General features: G+C 48.5%; 1 protein-coding gene across 1 annotated transcript in view; it reads right to left on the reverse strand.

Moving 5' to 3' along the window:
• Positions 1-793: 793 nt before the first annotated feature.
• Positions 794-17,732, reverse strand: part of LOC144108686 (alpha-scruin-like) — a 33,714-nt gene continuing 16,775 nt past the window's right edge. Inside the window, exons 9-17 of the mRNA XM_077641859.1 lie at positions 17,362-17,520; positions 17,161-17,253; positions 11,967-12,136; positions 3,651-3,793; positions 3,472-3,588; positions 2,269-2,452; positions 1,841-2,032; positions 1,538-1,755; positions 794-1,478 (exon numbers count right to left, since the gene is read on the reverse strand). Coding sequence (XP_077497985.1) covers positions 1,261-1,478; positions 1,538-1,755; positions 1,841-2,032; positions 2,269-2,452; positions 3,472-3,588; positions 3,651-3,793; positions 11,967-12,136; positions 17,161-17,253; positions 17,362-17,520 — 1,494 coding nt within the window. The 3' untranslated portion in view covers positions 794-1,260. The remainder of the gene's footprint in view (positions 1,479-1,537; positions 1,756-1,840; positions 2,033-2,268; positions 2,453-3,471; positions 3,589-3,650; positions 3,794-11,966; positions 12,137-17,160; positions 17,254-17,361; positions 17,521-17,732) is intronic.

A 17,732-nucleotide genomic window follows, 5' to 3' on the forward strand; every position in this document is an offset into this window, starting at 1 on the left:
TTGCTTTGTATGTTCGAGTTCTTATGCCACTGGAGTGAAAAAAAAATTAAAGGATAACCATGATTTTGCTTTTCGGCAATAGCCTGGTGCTATTCTGTGTAAACTTCTGCTGATGCTTGATGCTGGAACTTGAGTACTGCACGCGGACTCTTACATAACACCGCTGCTATTTTTGTATTGTAGTAATAGGTAAGCAAGTAGTTCAGTCTCTGAGTGTGCATTCGTGGATATTGCATATTTTCGTTTTCCAGCCCTGTGGAGAGTAGAACTAATAACGTGATTTCAAGAGGTAGCTAACTGCTTTTGAAGCTTGGATGAGAAGTAATTTTTTAATTGGTTTAATCGGCCTTGCACTAGCCTCTAGGAAGACGTAGGCCTACTTGTCCTCTGAGGTGGTGTGGAATTAAAGCACATGTACATAATCACGACACTTTTGATGGAAGGCTAGAAGTCTGGCCACAGTGGTTTTTCTATTAAGAGAAATGGTTAAGATTAGGTTGACTTTTTTTATTACAGAACTCTCCACTGTTTGTAAAGACTGTGCCACATGCAATGAGCTGGAATTTTTGTGTACCGTACACATTTCTCTGGATGTTATTGAGGACATTCACATGGTACCTGGGAATAAGAGTTCTGGAGATGTTCGGGAGCTGTATTTGGGCCTGCTGTACCCAACAAAAGACTACAAAGTGTATGGTTATGTGACAAACACTAAAACAAAGTTTATTGCAATTGTGTAAACATCGCGTACAACTAACGATCCGCGACAATGAGATTCGGCAGGTAGGTACGATGCCAGTTCATATCACCATCTTTTTAAAAAGCCCTCTGTATTGGAATTCGTTATTTGTGATTAAAGAGAATCTGTTGCAGATGTTTCACAAACTTCGTGCTTTGTACTGCGATGATGTTTGCCATCCCTTCCAAGTTTCTGGTGACCAGATTGTGTCCAAGTGAGTTGTTCACTTACATTCTAAGAGAAATTGTGTGCAAGCTGATTTGCTTGTAACGTGCATTTCAGGTCATTTCAAGTTGCTGGCAATAAGATAATGACGAGAGAATGAATGGCCAATGGGTTGACTACCACGGCAAATGAAAGAAAACAAGAACGGCATGCGGAATTTACAGTTTGTTTTGTTCTGCAAGCTGTACTCTGTCTTGTTGAAGCCACAGACTGGCTGTGGGGTGTCAAAAAAAGAAAAAGAATCCACATCAGTACTTCAACAGAGTGAGACAAGGAAGCCTTACTGAAGACAAGTGTTATGTCAGCCTTTCAAAAATGGCATCACTCCACTTCATGCTGGAACTTGAGTACCGGCTAGTCGAGGGCAACACAGTGACAGCACTGTGTCCAGAAATCGGTTCAGGCATCTTGCTTGGTGATAGTATGACTTTCTGATCAGTGACGAGCAGTGTGTTTTTAGATAGCACGCCCCATTCTTCACTGTTGATGCCGCCTAGTATATAAATGCACGAGCCTGTGAAAAAAAGGCAAGTGCTCTTTAGTCTGCACCTTTATATTCAGCCACATTCTTACCTATGTTTGCTGCAGTAGCGCTATGCCTGGCCACTGCAAGCTTGCAGGCTATTTTCCATTCTGAATACTCTGAACAGACATCAACAGAGTGCATGCTGACTGGGTGCTTGTCTCCAGTGTGTGCAGTCTTGCAGCCTCCGCAGAGCCAGATACAACAATTGATAAGTGCTGCAGAAGCAAAAGCTCGAGGTACTCTGAGAGGCTGACCTAGTGTCCACCTGTGAGAGAAGAAAATGATAACAATTACTGTGCTGGGATATAAACAGAGTAGTCTGCAGGAAATGAAGTTGTGAAAAAAATTGCCTGTCATGCTTCAGAGAATACAGGAGCACATCAGAAACAACAGGGCTTCCAGATCTTTCAGACATTCCTCCCATCAGCCACACATATCCCTCCTTAAGGACTACGGCCATGCCCATTCTGGGTTCTGGCATTGGGCTCAACTGCCGCCACGTGTTATTGTCCATGTCGAACTCCTCTGCGGAATCAAGCAACCTGTAGAAAGAAACACTGGTCACTTAAATGGTCAGGGTGCATAAATGTTTTTTTTTCGTGTTAAATGCAAGTCAAATGATACTAGGGCCAAAAAAATTCAATATCCACTGCCGTAGCATTTATGACACCACCAATGTTGCAATGTAATGCTAAGTAAGGTAAGATACTGCAGCTTATACAGGAATATGAATAAGAACATCTCAAGACAGCCTAGGAGGAAAAAAAAATTTCCTGACCTTCCAAGGTGTCCTCTTCCGCCAAAAACCAGTACTTTGCCATCTGTAGCAACTGATGCATGGCAGGCCCTTTGAGCCAACATGTCTGGTTGTCTTTCCCACGTGGCTCTTTCCACATTCAGGGTGAATGTTGTTTTTGTTGCCACCATTTCACCATGCTTCCTGATAAGCGGTGAGTAGCCACCTGCCGGAGTGAATTTCTAACATTAGTTTAAGCACAAATTGGCAATATGCTCTTTGCAAGCGAAGCTGAACAAAGCCACCAGAGAGGGTGTATTGTCATGTAGTTATTTCTGCTGGTATATATACTGGTTCATACGACATGCATGCAGTCTCAGTAGTTATGCTTTGGCTCGCTATGTACACAAATGTGTGCAAATCGAACTTGCAGCTTTTTCTGAGAGTAAGTTGCACCTAGGAGCGATTTCTTTGTTGCAGATGAATTTCGTGACCTTCATCCCGCAAATAATGTGGTTTTTTTGTGCCATATATAGATCAGTATAAATATTTCGCAAAAGAGTGAGTGAAGTAGCATGTTGTCGGGTTTTTTCTGCAGACATATAACAAATAGTTTTTGCAATTTTGAGAGCAGTTCACACTTTAGAAATGGAAATTACTTCCCTGATCTTTCGCGTGTTTACTTGGTAAGTAGGGGCATTCAAATGTTGCTATTTTTGTCAGTTATGACACTTTGTAGAAAATATTGAATACCCCTGCAAAAAAAAAACAACCGCTAGGCAGAAAAATACTTAGTTTTAATGGAAACAAAATATGGCATTCGGGGAGTTGATAGCCTGATTCACAAACTGTGATAGGCAGCGCATCTTTCGCAGGAAAGACTCGTGGAATTTTTCTGACTCCATATGTCTCTAACGCTATTTCTGCCCTCAAAAAGGCCGGGCCGGCATGGTGGAGCGATTTGTAGGTGACTAAGATTTTCCCAACCCGTTCATTACAGTGATCTGTGGTCGTCTCTTTTGAGCGCTCCGGTGGTCGTAGTCTGTGAAAGCAACGCTCTCTTCGCATACCAGCTTGATCCCCATCTTGTCCCATGCCAACCGCTCCCATGCGCGCCACAGAAGGGACGGAACGAAACACCCACAATTCCTGTGACACCATGACCCCGCATGACCGAGTCGAGCGGGTCGCCGATCTGTCACAGTACACAGCCATGCAGCGATGTTTCTCGAAGGGCGAGCGTACCTGTGACAAAGAGCTTGTCGTTAATGTATACAGCTGCGTGGTAGTTTCGAGGCTCTGGCATGGCACCAACCAGCATCCAGCGGTCCTTGAACGGGTGGTATTTCAGGACGGCCGAACCTGAAGTGGCAGCAAGGCCACTTGTCATCGTTGTTGACGCCCTCTACCTGAACTGGTTTTACCTGAACCCAGCGGGTTTCGGGGGTCCAGTCCGCCCACAAGCAAGATCACCGGGAAGTGCAGCTCGCACGGCTGCCTCGTCCACTGGAGCTCGCGCAGGCCCACCGACTGCCACTCGGGCGCCGCCCGCAGGCCCAGTGCGCTTCTGCGTTAGCGTCGCCAAGACACGGGACGATCAGGAGAGGCCTTGTTCAGAGTGCCGAGCGTTATCGGTTTCGCAGCAATGTGCGTTCGCGGCACTTTTAACGTACTCGACCGGCTGCTTTCCAACTTTTCGCTGAACAGTACTTCTTTATGCTATCTGGCTGCCATGAAACGTACCAGTGAAACTGCGCGGGCCGCTTCAAGTCTTTAGTTGTATCAGACGACCGTGCAAAGAAAATACAGTTGAAAAAGCTGCGATAGCAACATGTTTTCTCTGTGCTCTGGGCTCTGAAAGGTTCTGAGATAAAGTTGTTGTATGCTTGGGATATAAAGCATGCCGCTTCACGAATACTGCACAGCAAGAATTTTTTTATTGCCCTTTGTAGAAGCTGAGTTATCTCTGGTCAAATTTTGAACTTCAGCGTCTTCGCGCCTTTCCCTCTCCTCTCGTCACATTTTGCACGCCGGCCCCACTTCCGGGAGCGGAGCTTCCTTACCCGCCGCAGCTACGCAGCTTATTGGCCGCGGCCATGGAAGCTGCCTGACGTATGAAAGAATTTAACCAATAGCCACCTCTCAACTTGTAAACGCAGGTGCGAGCTATGAAGAAGGGCTGGAGCATGAAAAAGTCACCGCGAAGGGCTCGCCTACTTTCGCGCGTGATTGTGGGTCATCTGCTGCGTGTAGAGAGCCTTATGTGGCTCTAGGTTTTATGACAACACAATGCAGTGATTGAGTGAGTTATGTGCTCTCTGCGGAAGGTGTTTCAGGGCCTCTTTAATGCGACAACATGGGGCCATATGACCGGCACGCGCTAACTGCTATAGCGCCGGCCGCCTATCTACACACGGCATCTATTATGACCGATCGATTATGGGTTTATTAATGGAAGGTTGGCCTTTGCGGCCGCCTTCGGACTAAGCTGTTTCTGTGTACTGGCGGCTTTGCCGGTGTTGAGTCAAGGGCTGTAGGGGCTCATGTGAGGATGACAGGCTCCTCCCCGCGGTCCCACAAGGCCTAGCGAGAGAGATACGGGACATATGTGAACAGCAGTGTCCTCTGTATGCAGCCTGAAATCATTCCCGGCTTTGGAACTTTGCTAGATACGTTTACACTCTTACTCGTCATATTGCAATGCATACGTAACCAACTTGGAGCTCCCGGTCTGTTCCCTTGTGTGTGAACGTTGTCGCCCATACTTCGAACTCAAGCTGCATACTTTTTCCCCTTAGCTCAGCTAGTGTCTAGATAAGAATATTTAGCCCCGTGCGCGGCCGTCCAGTACTCAACGGGCTCAGCTGGTGTCTCACCGGTAGTAGGAAATGACATATTACAATATGGGACTAACCTAATTATGCAGCGTTCTGCCATTTGTAATGCGACCTGTTGGATCATGTTATCGGCTGTACATCTGGAGAACAGGTGGAGCCCTAATGTTTTCTGGATGCAGTCGTGCACCGTTAATACAAGCCCCGTTGTTATGGATGACTTGAACTGTGGAGTTTTTTTTTGCAGACCAAAATTTTTTCATGTATTTACACCTCGTTAATATGGAAACTCGCTGACCGGACAATAGGCAAAGAAACTTCTATAGCGCATAGGGGACAGAGTGTCTTTTTGTCGTTGACTGAACGAAGATTAGAACCATCTCGACTGCCCCAACCTCATCTTTTCTGTATTTTGAGCGGAGTACACTAGCAGAAGGTGATGTGAAAGTGAAATAATGCCTGTACGATTGCCTTATTTTGCAGCTTCATCTCGCAGTGCCAAGGTGCTGGGTAGATGCGCCTTACCAATTGTAGTAAATTTTCAGGAAAGGAAATGGCGCGGTAACTGTCTCACTTCTCGTAATGAGTCCACAACCGCACCGCGAGGGATGGGAAGAAAGTGGAAGTGAAAAAAGGAGAGAAGTGCCGTTGTGGAGGGCTCTGGAGTAATTTCGACCGCTTGGGGATCTTTGAGAGAGAGAGAGAAAAACTTTATTGTTGGAGAGGAAGTCGGGGCACGCCCCTTGGACTCCGCACGACCCCACTGCACTCAAGTGTTTATGTCCCTAAGGTCCATAACACTGGCAGCCCGGCCGGTGGCGATTGTCTGCACGGCCGGGTCCTCCGAGCGCAGCAGGGTCTCCCAGTCCTCCCAGGTCTTGAGGTCCTCTAGGCCGCGCGGGGGAGGGTCCGCCGGGCAGAGGGAGAGGATGTGGAGGGAAGAGGCGAATGGTTCTGGGCACAAGGTGCAGGCAGGAGTGGGAAAGGAGGGGTGATGGTGGGCTGGGGTTAGGGGTGAGGGGAGTGTGTGTGTCTGTAGTTTGCGCCAGAGTGTTGCGTGTTTGTTATCTAGGGAGGGGTGGGGCGGGGGGTAGAGCTGGCGCGAGGCTCTGTAGGCCTGCGTCATCTCGCTGAACGAGTGCATTCGCTCCCTCGCGAATCCCCGATCCGAGGCCACCTGAACCCGGCTTAAAGAACCTCGGGCTAAAAGGTTGGCGGCCTCGTTTCCGGGATTCCCGGAGTGCGCAGGCACCCATATAAGCTCTACATGGCGGGGTGGGGGTGCATCGGGCGAGCCCAGTATGTCAAAAGCAGGGACGTGGACTCGGCCTCGCGCAAAATTTAGAATTGCAGTTTTAGCGTCTGTTAAAATGTACTGGGCTTCCGTGCGGGTGATGGCAATTGCGATGGCGGCTTCCTCTGCAGCCTCTGGGGTGGTGTTAGAGGGGAGAGGTAGTGTGAGGAGGGCGGATGAAGAGCAGTCCACCACGGCTGCGGTTGCTTCGTCACCCGTGCAGGCGGCGTCCACCCATACGGCGTCCGGCTCGGAGCCGTACACTCGGTGGAGTGCCTTTGCACGGGCTCTGCGGCCCTGCTCATAGTGGGAGGGGTGCATATTTTTTGGCAGTGGCTTGATGACCAGCTCTCGGTGAAGGGATCGAGGAATGGGGAGGAGGGTTGGGTCGTTGGCCGGTATTCTGATTCTGAGGGAGTCCAGGATATACCGGCCTGTGGAGGTTTGTGTAAGCCTTATGTATTGGGCCTGTCGATGGGTCTCCACGAGTTCCCCGATCGTGTTGTGGAGGCCCAGGCCTTGTAATCTGTCTGTGGGGGTGTTGAGGGGAAGATGAAGGGCGACTTCGAATGCCTTGCGGATGAAGGCATCCAAAGTACTTATGTCGTGTTTGGATAGTTCTAGGTATGGGGTAATGTAGAGCACACGGCTGAGGACAAAGGCATGAATGAGGCGACAGAGGTCGCGCTCCTTCATGCCTCTATGATGGCCCGAAACGCTCCGGATGAGATGCGATATCGCGGCCTGCAACCTGCTTGAGTTTCTTGAGGGTGGCGGTGTTTTTGCCATCGTTCTGGATATGCAGGCCCAATACGCGGAGGGTGTCAACCTCCGGTACCGAGTCCCCATTCAGTTCGATGGCAATGGGGGAGCGGGGGGAGCGTTGGTTCTTTGGCCGGATGAGGAGCAGTTCGGACTTCTCTAAGGAACAAGACAGTCCGATGTTCTGTGCATAAGTTTGGGTGAGGGTGGCTGCTTCCTGTAAGGTGTTCTCTATGTCGCCGTCACTGCCGTGGGTGGTCCACAGTGTGATGTCGTCGGCATAAAGAGTGTGCTTAAGGTGGGGGATAGTTGCCAATTTTCAGGCGAGGGGGATGAGGGTGATGTTAAAGAGGAAGGGGGAGAGGACGGACCCTAGACGGGTTCGGATACTCTGAAGCGTGTAGGAGGGGGAAGAGAGAGGTCCAAAATGTATCTCAGCCGTGCGGTCAGTGAAGAATGCTTGAATGTAGGCGTACGTGCGCGCTATCACATTCAATGGAGATAGGGCAGTCATGATCGCCTGATGTTCGATGCGATCAAAAGCTTTGGAGAGATGCAAAGCTAAGACTGCCTTTGTGTGACCAGGCAGAAGCGGGTCAAAAATGTCATGTGTGAGTTGCAGCATGGCGGCCTGTGCCGATAGATGGGGGCGGAATCCCACCATGCTATGCGGGTATAGATTATTGTCCGCCATGTGCGTTGTGAGTCTTGCTAACACAACATGCTCGAAGAGCTTTCCGAGGCATGAGGTTTGCGAAATCGGGCGAAGGTTTTGAAGTGTAAGTGTTTTGTTGGGTTTGGGTATGAATACTACCTTCGCATGGCGCCAGGACTGCGGGAGGATACCCTCCCTCCAGCACTGGTTGAAGTATTGCGTAATTTGGCATGCATTGACATCGCCCAGCACACGGGCGCCTTTTGCGTTTCGCCTCCATCGAAACGCGGCAGCCAAGGTCAGGTTCAAATCCAGGTATTCCAGCTCAGTAGCCGAGTACACAAATCACTGAGCCACCGCAGCGGGTACCAATTGCCGCATTGCATGAATGGCTTTTACCGCTTGTGCTATGCTGAAAGGTGCATTCAGCAGCTTTCAGCCAACTGTGTGCAGATATGTACTAGCGGTTCCCAGTTAGCACCGAACGTTAGAATGATATTATAATAATGTTATGTAACAAGCGTAACATTATTGTTAAAATTTAATAAATAACTTTATATGTTATATAAACAACCTTGCGCAGACAGAACGACGACTACCGCTGATGATTGCTGCAGCAGTAAATGCTCCCAATGCCCCGATTTCCCCTTTCTGCTATCTGGCACACAGGTGTTGGAAGCTAATGAAATGGCACTCTCACGCAATAGCTTGGAAGAAGCGTGACGCTAACAACAACTGGGTTTCTAAAAACTTACAGCAATTTCGTATGCAACGAAGCACAAAGAGGAATGCACGAGAGAGGAAAATTTTTCCACTTATGAATGCAAAATATCCTCACGAGATGACCAAAGCGAGACTCCTTGAAAACGATGCAGCTTTTCATGTTTTTTCGAACGTGCAGATTATCATTTTGATACGGTCTCTATTGTATTTGAGCACGCGTTCATAGCTTCCCACGCACGTGCTCTTTTCTACGCTCGCACATGGTGGTGTCCGCGTTTGCTTCCTTCATATGTGATAGATTTTGTGTGTGGTTTACTCATAGCGTGCAACAAATTCCCCAACACTAGTGTCCTCGTTCCTCGCATCCACCTGACTGACCTCATCCGGAACGCGTGACATCATTGGAAAGTAAATGAAATTAAAACAAATGGTTTTACCGAGAACACCGAGGATTCTAAGTAGACATGTACACCCTACGCCACTGCTGCTGCCATGTGGGTGCTTAAAGGGACGTAACGAAAAGAACCTTTATAGATTCTTTTAGTAACAACCCCTATTGTGCTGTAGGTTGTGCATGCATGAGATGAAAACATTGAACAGCACGCAGCATTCCAACAGAAGGTAGCACAGATTACACCACCAGTGATTAATTATTACGGATGGCTCGCTTTATGAACTTTTTTGCTTGGTAAGAAGTGTGGGGCACAAGGACTGCAAGCTGCTCAGAAAAAGGAAAGGTCGCAAACACTGCGTGCCCTTTTTCGATACTGGCCACCGCAGCCGAGATCGAAAATCTACTGTCATCTGCTAATGGGTCCGGTTGGCCATCTCCTTGAGATCAATACGTGAGGCAGTGCGCACTGATTGAAGTCGCAAGTTGAGCTGCCTTTTGCAGCCTTTTCGACCCGCTGTTGCAGCTTAACCTTCGCTTTTGACTTCTTGGTAGCGCTGCCATGCGTGTAGCAACGAGGTATATTTGGTGCAATTACTCTAAAACTAAGACTAAATTGTTTCTGAGATTACTACAGTTTCATGTGACACAATCGCAGTCAACAGAAATGTCTTCTTGCGATGTCATCTCAGTTTGTCAGGTCGTCTATTCAAAAGAAAGAATTTTACTCCTGATAAAACAAAGTGTACCTTCTCCGTTCGTGTTTGGTATACCGACAGTGGCATTGCTTGCATTGCGAATAAGAGCTGAATGGAGTCACCCTTGTTAGCATTGTTCCCAATTAACCATCTACAGAGCGTGACATTTCATCAAGTCTGACATTAATACAGATGGTAAAATTGAACTCCGAATGATTTGATGAACTATTTCCCACAACTGGCTGCAGGATTTAAAACTTCTGTGGCCAAAGTAAGCGCTTGTGTCGTCTCGGTACCTTCTTCGCCTTCGCATTTATGGCTCTTTTTCACCATGAATACGAAACAACTACCCGAACTGTCTTCTTAAGCTGGGTATACCTATAGCAGTAGCGCATAAGCCTTTCCGCTCGAGAACGTACTGCGCGCCTAACATCTGGATGATGTAAATAAAGATTTGATATCCTTTAACTGGTCCAACACAACTCCACACCTCTGCCATCTGGCAGCAGTTTCCAGACTTCGTCCTTGAAAAACTGACCTTCGTCCTTAAACAACGCCGTCGTGCTATTCTTCTCGGCGTTGGTGAATGCCGAATAACAAAATTCTCCGATCGGGTTTTTAAGGTCCCTCTCTAAGGTAGCGCCATTCTCTATGCTGCCGCCGTCTTCGCTTTCGCACTTACTATTTTCCCCGTCTTCTGCATCTAGGATTGGCTCGGTGCGCTCCCCGAAAACATCGCACGGGCTATAACGGCGGATTTTATTCGGCATCGAAAACGAGTGAAAATTTCAGCGCATGTGCAACACACGGCCGCGTCATAACTAGTTGTACGACTGATTGCATGAGTCATTGTGACTGAGCGGAATGGAGATTTTCATCATGAACTGACAAAAAACGCTTGCAAAGCTTCGCGTTTTTAATATCCGTCGACAAGCTTTGACCCTTACGCAAGCAATAATGGACAAGGTGGCTCGAGGAGGAAAGGGGGAATATGCCACTACCTTCTCAGTGCAGAGGGTGTTTCCTAGAACGCTTCTGTGCCAACTCTTCCGTTTATGGTGGTGCCTACCGCCGTTATGTTGTGAGACGCTATTTCGTCTCTCGAGAATTGCATAGATGTCTGGCATGAGCACGAAGCTAGGAAATGTTTGCCTGAAAACACGTCTTATGTGCTTCCCAGCTGTAAAGAACAATCTCGTGGCCCTGACAGCCGAAAGTGTCGCTGCTCAGAATAACACTGCGGGGTCACAAAGTTGTGCCCGTGGAAGGAAATGACACAGTTGACGTCACCCAAAACAGTGAAGCTTAGCATCGAAGCTTCCTAGCGTTTCCTTGAGCCAAGCGGCTCTATGTGGCGGTAATAGAGCAAGCGACCACCTTTAAGCAACTAGCCTTTTTCAGATACCACTGTCATGAAGCACTGAGCAGCAAGAGCGATTTTCCTCTTGTCCCTCTGTATGTTTGCGACCAGCACGAAACGGCGACTGCAGCGACACGATAACAATATTGAAAGTTGGTTTTGAGGAAAGGAAATGACGCGGCAACTGTCTCACATAGCTCGTTGGACACCCGAACCGCGCCGTAAGGGAAGGAATGCAGGAGGGAGTGATAGAAGAAAGGAAGAAAGAGGTACCGTAGTGGAGGTCTCCGAGTTCCCGGGTTCGACCCCGACCGCGGCGGCTGCGTCTTTATGGAGGAAAAACGCTAAAGAGCGCGTGAGCTGTGCGATGTCAGTGCACGTTAAAGATCCCCAGGTGGTCGAAATTATTCCGGAGCCCTGCACTACGGCACCTGTTTCCTCCTTTCTTCTTTCACTCCCTCTTTTATCCGTTCTCTTAAGGCGCAGTTCAGGTGTCCAGCGATAGAAGAGACAGAAACTGCGCGATTTCCTTTCCCCAAAAGCCAATGATTATTATTAATGTCTCTAATGTGCACTGACATCGCACAGCACAAGGGCGTCTTTTGCGTTTCGCCTTCATTGAAACGCGGCCGCCGCGGTAGGGTTTAAACCCGTACTGTAATATGTGCCAATTATCACTAATATTGCTGCTTTGAAACTGTTCATGAAAAGCGTGACAAAAATGATCGACACTAAACCTCGTTCAACAAGCGCACCTGAAGGCGCTGGCTTTCACTTCGTGCATGCTATGAGGCAGGTGTCCGTGTGCAATCGCTCGTGTTCAGTAAACAAACAAGTTCTCAGAGAGCTTAACATGCGAAGCTGAGAGAAAAGCCTGAGCGTCATTTCTTCACCTCAGCAGCAAGAAAAGGTGGAAAAGAGGGATGGACCGCGTCACTCCGGCTGACGCAAAGTGGTGACGCGACCCTGCGGCGCGCAGCATTTAGTTTTCAGTGGTGTTGTTGAGCTTGAAATGGCACTCACTTGGTCTTGAGGAAGGAGCCGTCCATGCGACCCACCATACCCAGGTTGGGGTCCATGTTGTCAGGGAGTGTTTGCTGTCGCTGGTACTGCGCTGCTCCGGAGGCCTCAGCGCCGCCGGCATCGCAGTAGCTTTCAAGCGTTTCAGTGGAGCGCGCAGGGGGAGGCCAGCTCTGCGTGTCAGTGGGAGAGCGGAAGTCTGTGATTGCGTCAAGGCTTTCCCGTTAAGAGCTGTCGGGTGCGACATAAGCAGAGCCACAATGCGGTGGGCAGAAGGGGGCGAACCCTGTGCATGCGTATCTGGATGTATGGATGGACGGATGGAAGGTAGGAGCGCCCCATTTGAAACGGGGAGAGGGCAGTTTCCACTGTGCTCAGTTTTTCCTTTATGTTTATTTTACTGTGCTGTAAGCTAATAAATTTGCCATTTTTTAAAAATACGTCTTCCTGCACTTTTAAACTTATGTCACCTTTCTGGTTTTGAGCGAAACATCTTCCAAACACGTTAAGCGCGGATTTATTTACATGACTATTGTTATCTCTGAACCCAAGGGCCTCAGGAAGAGTGACTATGGCTGCATCGACATTGAGATGGATACAATCGCATTTTATTAAGAGGCGCTCTATATTTTCTATAGATTTACCACACACAGCACATGTGTCATCTTGCTTGTTAAATTTCTTTTTGTGGATGCGAGTTCTAAGACATCCTGACCTAGCTTCAAAGAGTAGGGCACTGCCTCTTCAGTTTCATAAAACGCTTCCTTCCTGATTTTCTGTTTCCAGCATCGATATAGTTCTACACTATGCTTTTTTTTTTCATTGAATCAATCGAACTTTTTCCTTCCGTGTTTTTAACCTGTCGGTTAATGCTCTTTTTTTCTCTGTCCTCGTCTCTGGCATACTGACTGGTTAGCTTTCTAGTTATTTTCCGCCACTGTGAGTCAGCGCTCTTTCTGTATAGGTAGTTAAATATCTTAGCTGCCCACTTGCTATCGTCCAATTTCCTCAGGCGTTCTTCGTATAGTGTTTTACTCTGAGGCTCCCGCGCTTCGAACGATGCCCAGCCCATATACCCCTGTACTGCCTCGTTGGTAGTTTTCCCTTGGGCACCTTTTGCTAATCTTCCAACAGCTCTCTCATTTACTTCTCATCTCGACTGAACTTCTGCCCTTAAGCACAAAACCGCATTCCCGAAAGTAAGCCCCGGCACCATTATTCGTTTCCAAATACCTCTCTGTACTTCATACCTATTGCCCCCCCCCCCCCTCCCCATTGCTCTATGTTTCATTTTCCCGGAATTTCTTCGCCCTTTAGCTATGAGAGTCTGCTCGTGCTTTTCCGTGTACCTCTGCCCTTCGTTGACCCATACCCCGAGATATTTGTATTCGGCCACATGGTGAATTTCATGGCCTTGAATTATAAGTACCTCATCAGCTTTATCGTTAAAAATCACCACGCCTGATTTAGTCGCGCTAAAACTGACACATAGACTGTCTCATTCGTCTCCACAGCAAATTACGAAAGTTTGCACATTTTCCTGGCTCTCTGCTAACAGTACAATATCGTCCGCATACATTAATAATAGCTTCAAATGGGCCTAGTTGGTTTGTAATCTTCGACATTGTTATTGCGCTACTCAAGGCTTACACAGAGAAGAACGACACATACAGACAGGGCGCAAACAATCAACTGATATTATTGCGTGGGAAATTCGTTTTATATGAACTGTTAAGATGAAAAGACACAAATACAAGTAGGTTCAAGGAGATGAGTTGTTTGATCTTCTTCTGCTGACAGGCATGCGTAGAGGACGAAGTCTTTTCACTTCCTTAAAAAATATCTCTCGCTTCGTCAGCGCTACCGACCGGTCACTTACGCAAGTGCCTTCCTTCTCAGACGTCATGCAAAATGCTTCACATAGCTCCCTTTGCATTTTATCTTGGGATCGCAGGATGACAGTGGTGCTATCAAGCAATGGCTGGCAGTTTTTGCACTTGGAGCAATGTGCCGCCAGATTACCCGACGCGGGAGTGAAGCCGCAAAACCTGCGATGCTCCCGGAGCCGTTCATTCAGGCATCGTCCCGTCTGGCCGACATATGCCCTGCCACATGATAACGGTATCTTGGGCACGACTCCGGAGTTACATGCCACAAACTTGGTCGCGTGCTTGACCCCACACGTGCTCTCACTATTCCTTGGCTGTGGGTTGTTAACTTTAGCACACAAACTTCTCAGTTTGTTTGGCGCAGAGAACACAACTGCCACATTATGCCTTTCTTCAACTTTCTTAAGCCTATGCGAGACGGCATGTACATAAGCCAATACAACCGGCCTCTTATTTTTGTCCCGCTTTTTTGTCCTTTTGTTTCTCTTTTACGACTGCCTTTAGAACACTATCAGCCACTGATACAAACATCTGAGTGGGATATCCCGCTGCTTTCAGGCGTTAAGCTTGCAAGTTGATGCTGCCAATAACTTTGTGATGACAGGACTTTTTCACTGCCTGGGTGAAGAAAGGCATCGCAATTCCGCGCTTTGTGAGCTTCGAATGCGCCGAATCAAACGGCAACAGTCCCTTTTCTCTTCTACATTTGAATTTCCAGCATAAATGTTGCCCCTCTTAGATGGAGATGTCAAGGTACTGCAGGGTTCTGCCCTTCGGCACCTCATGTGTAAACTAAATTCCAGGGTGCGCTGTTTCAAATTGCTCCAAGATGTCGTGTATGAAGCATCTGGCACGCCTCCCTGACGAGAGCAGACTGAGAAATCATCAACATACCTGAAACAATTAAAGACACCGAGTGGCTTCAAGGTTTCAGCAAGCAGTCGGTCTCCTCTGGCCAGGAACAAGTCCCAGAGCACAGGCGCTATGCAGCTGCCAATACATATCCTTCTTTCTGGGTGTACACTTCCCCGCCGAACTCGATGAACAGAGAAGACAAGTACTTCGCTATGAGAGCCACAAAATCCAAGCTGCAAACACCGCTTTCATCCATAAATTTCACTTCACCATATTCAGCCATTGCTTCTTCCACCACATCAAGTACATAATTCTGTGGAACATTGAAGAATAAGTCTTTAATATAATCCTTAATAAAATCAGTTGATAGTTTACGCCCTGTTTGTATGTGTCGTTCTTGTCTGTGCAAACCTTGAGTAGCGCAATAACAATGTCGAAGCATACATTAGGCTCTGGTAGTCGTTGCTCAAGTACCTTTCCGCCTAATCTGTATGACAGATCCTAACATAGACTGCTTCCTAGTAGCCTTCTTTGCATACCTATCATGTAAAGCAAGGACAGCAGCGATGATAAAGGGCATGCTTGCCTTAATCCTTGTATACCTCGACAGTTGTTGTACTCTTCCCATGTACATGCTTCCCATGTTATTTCAAGTTCATTTTCTCGATATATTTCCTGTGTAAAATGAATTACCTCATGACCGACACCTTCATCTTTTAATATGTTCCACAGGAGTTCCCTGTTCCAGGGGAGAGGAAGCTAAATACAGAGGTCTGTTTTCCGCCTTAGCTTTTTCTATGCGCTGGGTAAGCACGAACAGGCTACCATCTAAGCGCCTACCGCTTCTGAATTCCTTCTAGCCGCCTTTTATAGCAGCGTCTTATATAGAAAAGAGCGTATTGCACAGAACCGAACCAGTGCGCGTCTCTGCTACCAAGCTGTCAGAAAAGGAGAGCTTTTTACTTTTCAGTTGCCGTGTTAGAGCCGGACGGATCTGTGGTTCGAGCTATGCTGCAATCTGAACGCGTGACGCAGATTACCGCCTTTCCACTCAGCTCTATCTATCGTGTTACTTCTTCCATAGTGGGAGCAACTAGTGGGACATTATTTCCTTTTCCACATTGATGCAGCTGTAGCGACACTTTGCTGCAGCTGCGGCGAAACCAATTTTCCTCCTTTCCATTTGTCCACCTCCCATGGTGGGCAGGTGGCCCACCGGGTTGTGGGAAGCCTGCCATCCCCAGGCTTCAACCACAGACATGACGGCTTTTTCGCTAGCGAGGCATCCAGCGAGGCAACCTGTCCACCGAGTTGAGTGTGGCAGCCTGTCATCCTTAGCGTTCGATTACAGACAGGATGGCTTACAACTAAAAAAATTCAGCTGCGAATGCCCCTCAGAGGAGGCCTGTCCAGCCAATACAGTCGTCCAGATATGGCTCTCTAGCAGACGCTGTAGGCAGGAAAGGAATAGGGGACTTTGTCTTCAGCCGTAGCGACGCCACACCATCTTCAATCTGCCCCATAACCCCTCTGTACCACTTGTGGGGACTTTGCCCCGCGTCTTCCCCTTTGGTTTGCTTTCCCGCGATGCACCCTCCTACGGCGGGTGCAGAGGGGGCGGAGGGAGGGCGCTCCATGACGCTCCCTAGTTACTTAACGAACAAGAGAGGGCACCGACGTCGCAGCGACATGAGCGCCACGGATGGCTGACTGCTGAGCGCGCGCGGGTGAGCTCGTCGGCTCGGGGTCTCGTCGCGTATGGACTTGTCGGCGCGGCTCTCCGCTCTTTGCCAGCGGGGTGAAGCCTCGTGGGGGAGAACGTTCTCCTGACTCTCATCCCGTCCGGCCGTGGAGTGTCTCCCGAGCCCTAGCGTGGGCGAACGTTCGCTCGTAACCGTGCTGGTGAGTCGGCCGACTTCGATTCCTTAATGCATTTTGTTGTTAGCTGGCGTTATTGTTGTCGCAATAAATGCCTTCTCTGTGCCAGCCAGTGTCGTTCCTTTGCTTTCCCCAGAGGAAAGCCCGCCGTGGTCGGCGTGCGCTCGGTAGCGTACGCGATCACAGGGTGAGGTGCGGGTGGTTTTGAACGGTGTCAGACGCGATTAAACGGGGAGAACGTACTTATGCTCCTATTAAAACTCCACACTCTAGCCCGAACAACCCGCTCCCCACGGCCTTTCTTCTTCCCTTCCTTGTGCAGTCTCTGCATGATAAAAACCGGTCGACGCCATTGGCTGCAGGGCTTTCTTCGAGGGGAATTCGCCGCTGCATTCTTGAGTTGTAATGGACTGTAGTGCTAGCGTGCTAGAAAATGCTGACCGAGTCAACAATGCGCCGTCTACATTTTTGAATTGCCTAAAACCTGTTCCTGGCGTTAAAATGTTTAAGAGGAGGAGTATGAAAAAAGGGGTGGCCGACAGCATACTGGCGTTCTGCCTTGTGCGTGTGCTCACCTCAATATGGACAGGCGCAAGCGACATCGGCAGCACGCGCTGGTTCTCGCGCAGATGAGGCGGCTTCAAGTACACTGACCTTCCAGGAAGTCCCTGCGGTCAACAGTTGTGGGTGTTATGCGCTCGCCGGCGCTGGTCAAATCAAATAATATTTTATTTACAAGCCACAAAGATGGCGCGGCCGCAAAAGGCTGCTGCTACCAGTAGCATGGCGCGGCGACTGTCCTGCTCACAGTTTTGAATGTCACTTGCATTTTTCAGGCGCGGCTGAAGTCCCTCCCCTCTGCGGTAATTCCGGTATGCCTTTTGGATGACGGTCGCTGCGCTCTCACGAATCTGTGGCGTCGCCTTTTTTCCCGGCTGTGAAACACATGAAATTGAGAAAGAGAAAAAATAAGGCCGATTTGTAGCAGGCAAGCATGGCGACAGACTGCAGAGTCTGATGCTGCGGACGCTGTACATGTAAAAAAATAAAAAAACAATCTTTGAAGGCTAGGAAATTGTGCTCGCTGCTCATGCGGCAGGACCACACAGCTCTAAGATGAGGAATAAGCGGCAGCTTCCCATAAGAC

Source organism: Amblyomma americanum, chromosome 10 (assembly GCF_052857255.1).
Source record: "Amblyomma americanum isolate KBUSLIRL-KWMA chromosome 10, ASM5285725v1, whole genome shotgun sequence".
Classification (NCBI taxonomy): domain Eukaryota; kingdom Metazoa; phylum Arthropoda; class Arachnida; order Ixodida; family Ixodidae; genus Amblyomma; species Amblyomma americanum.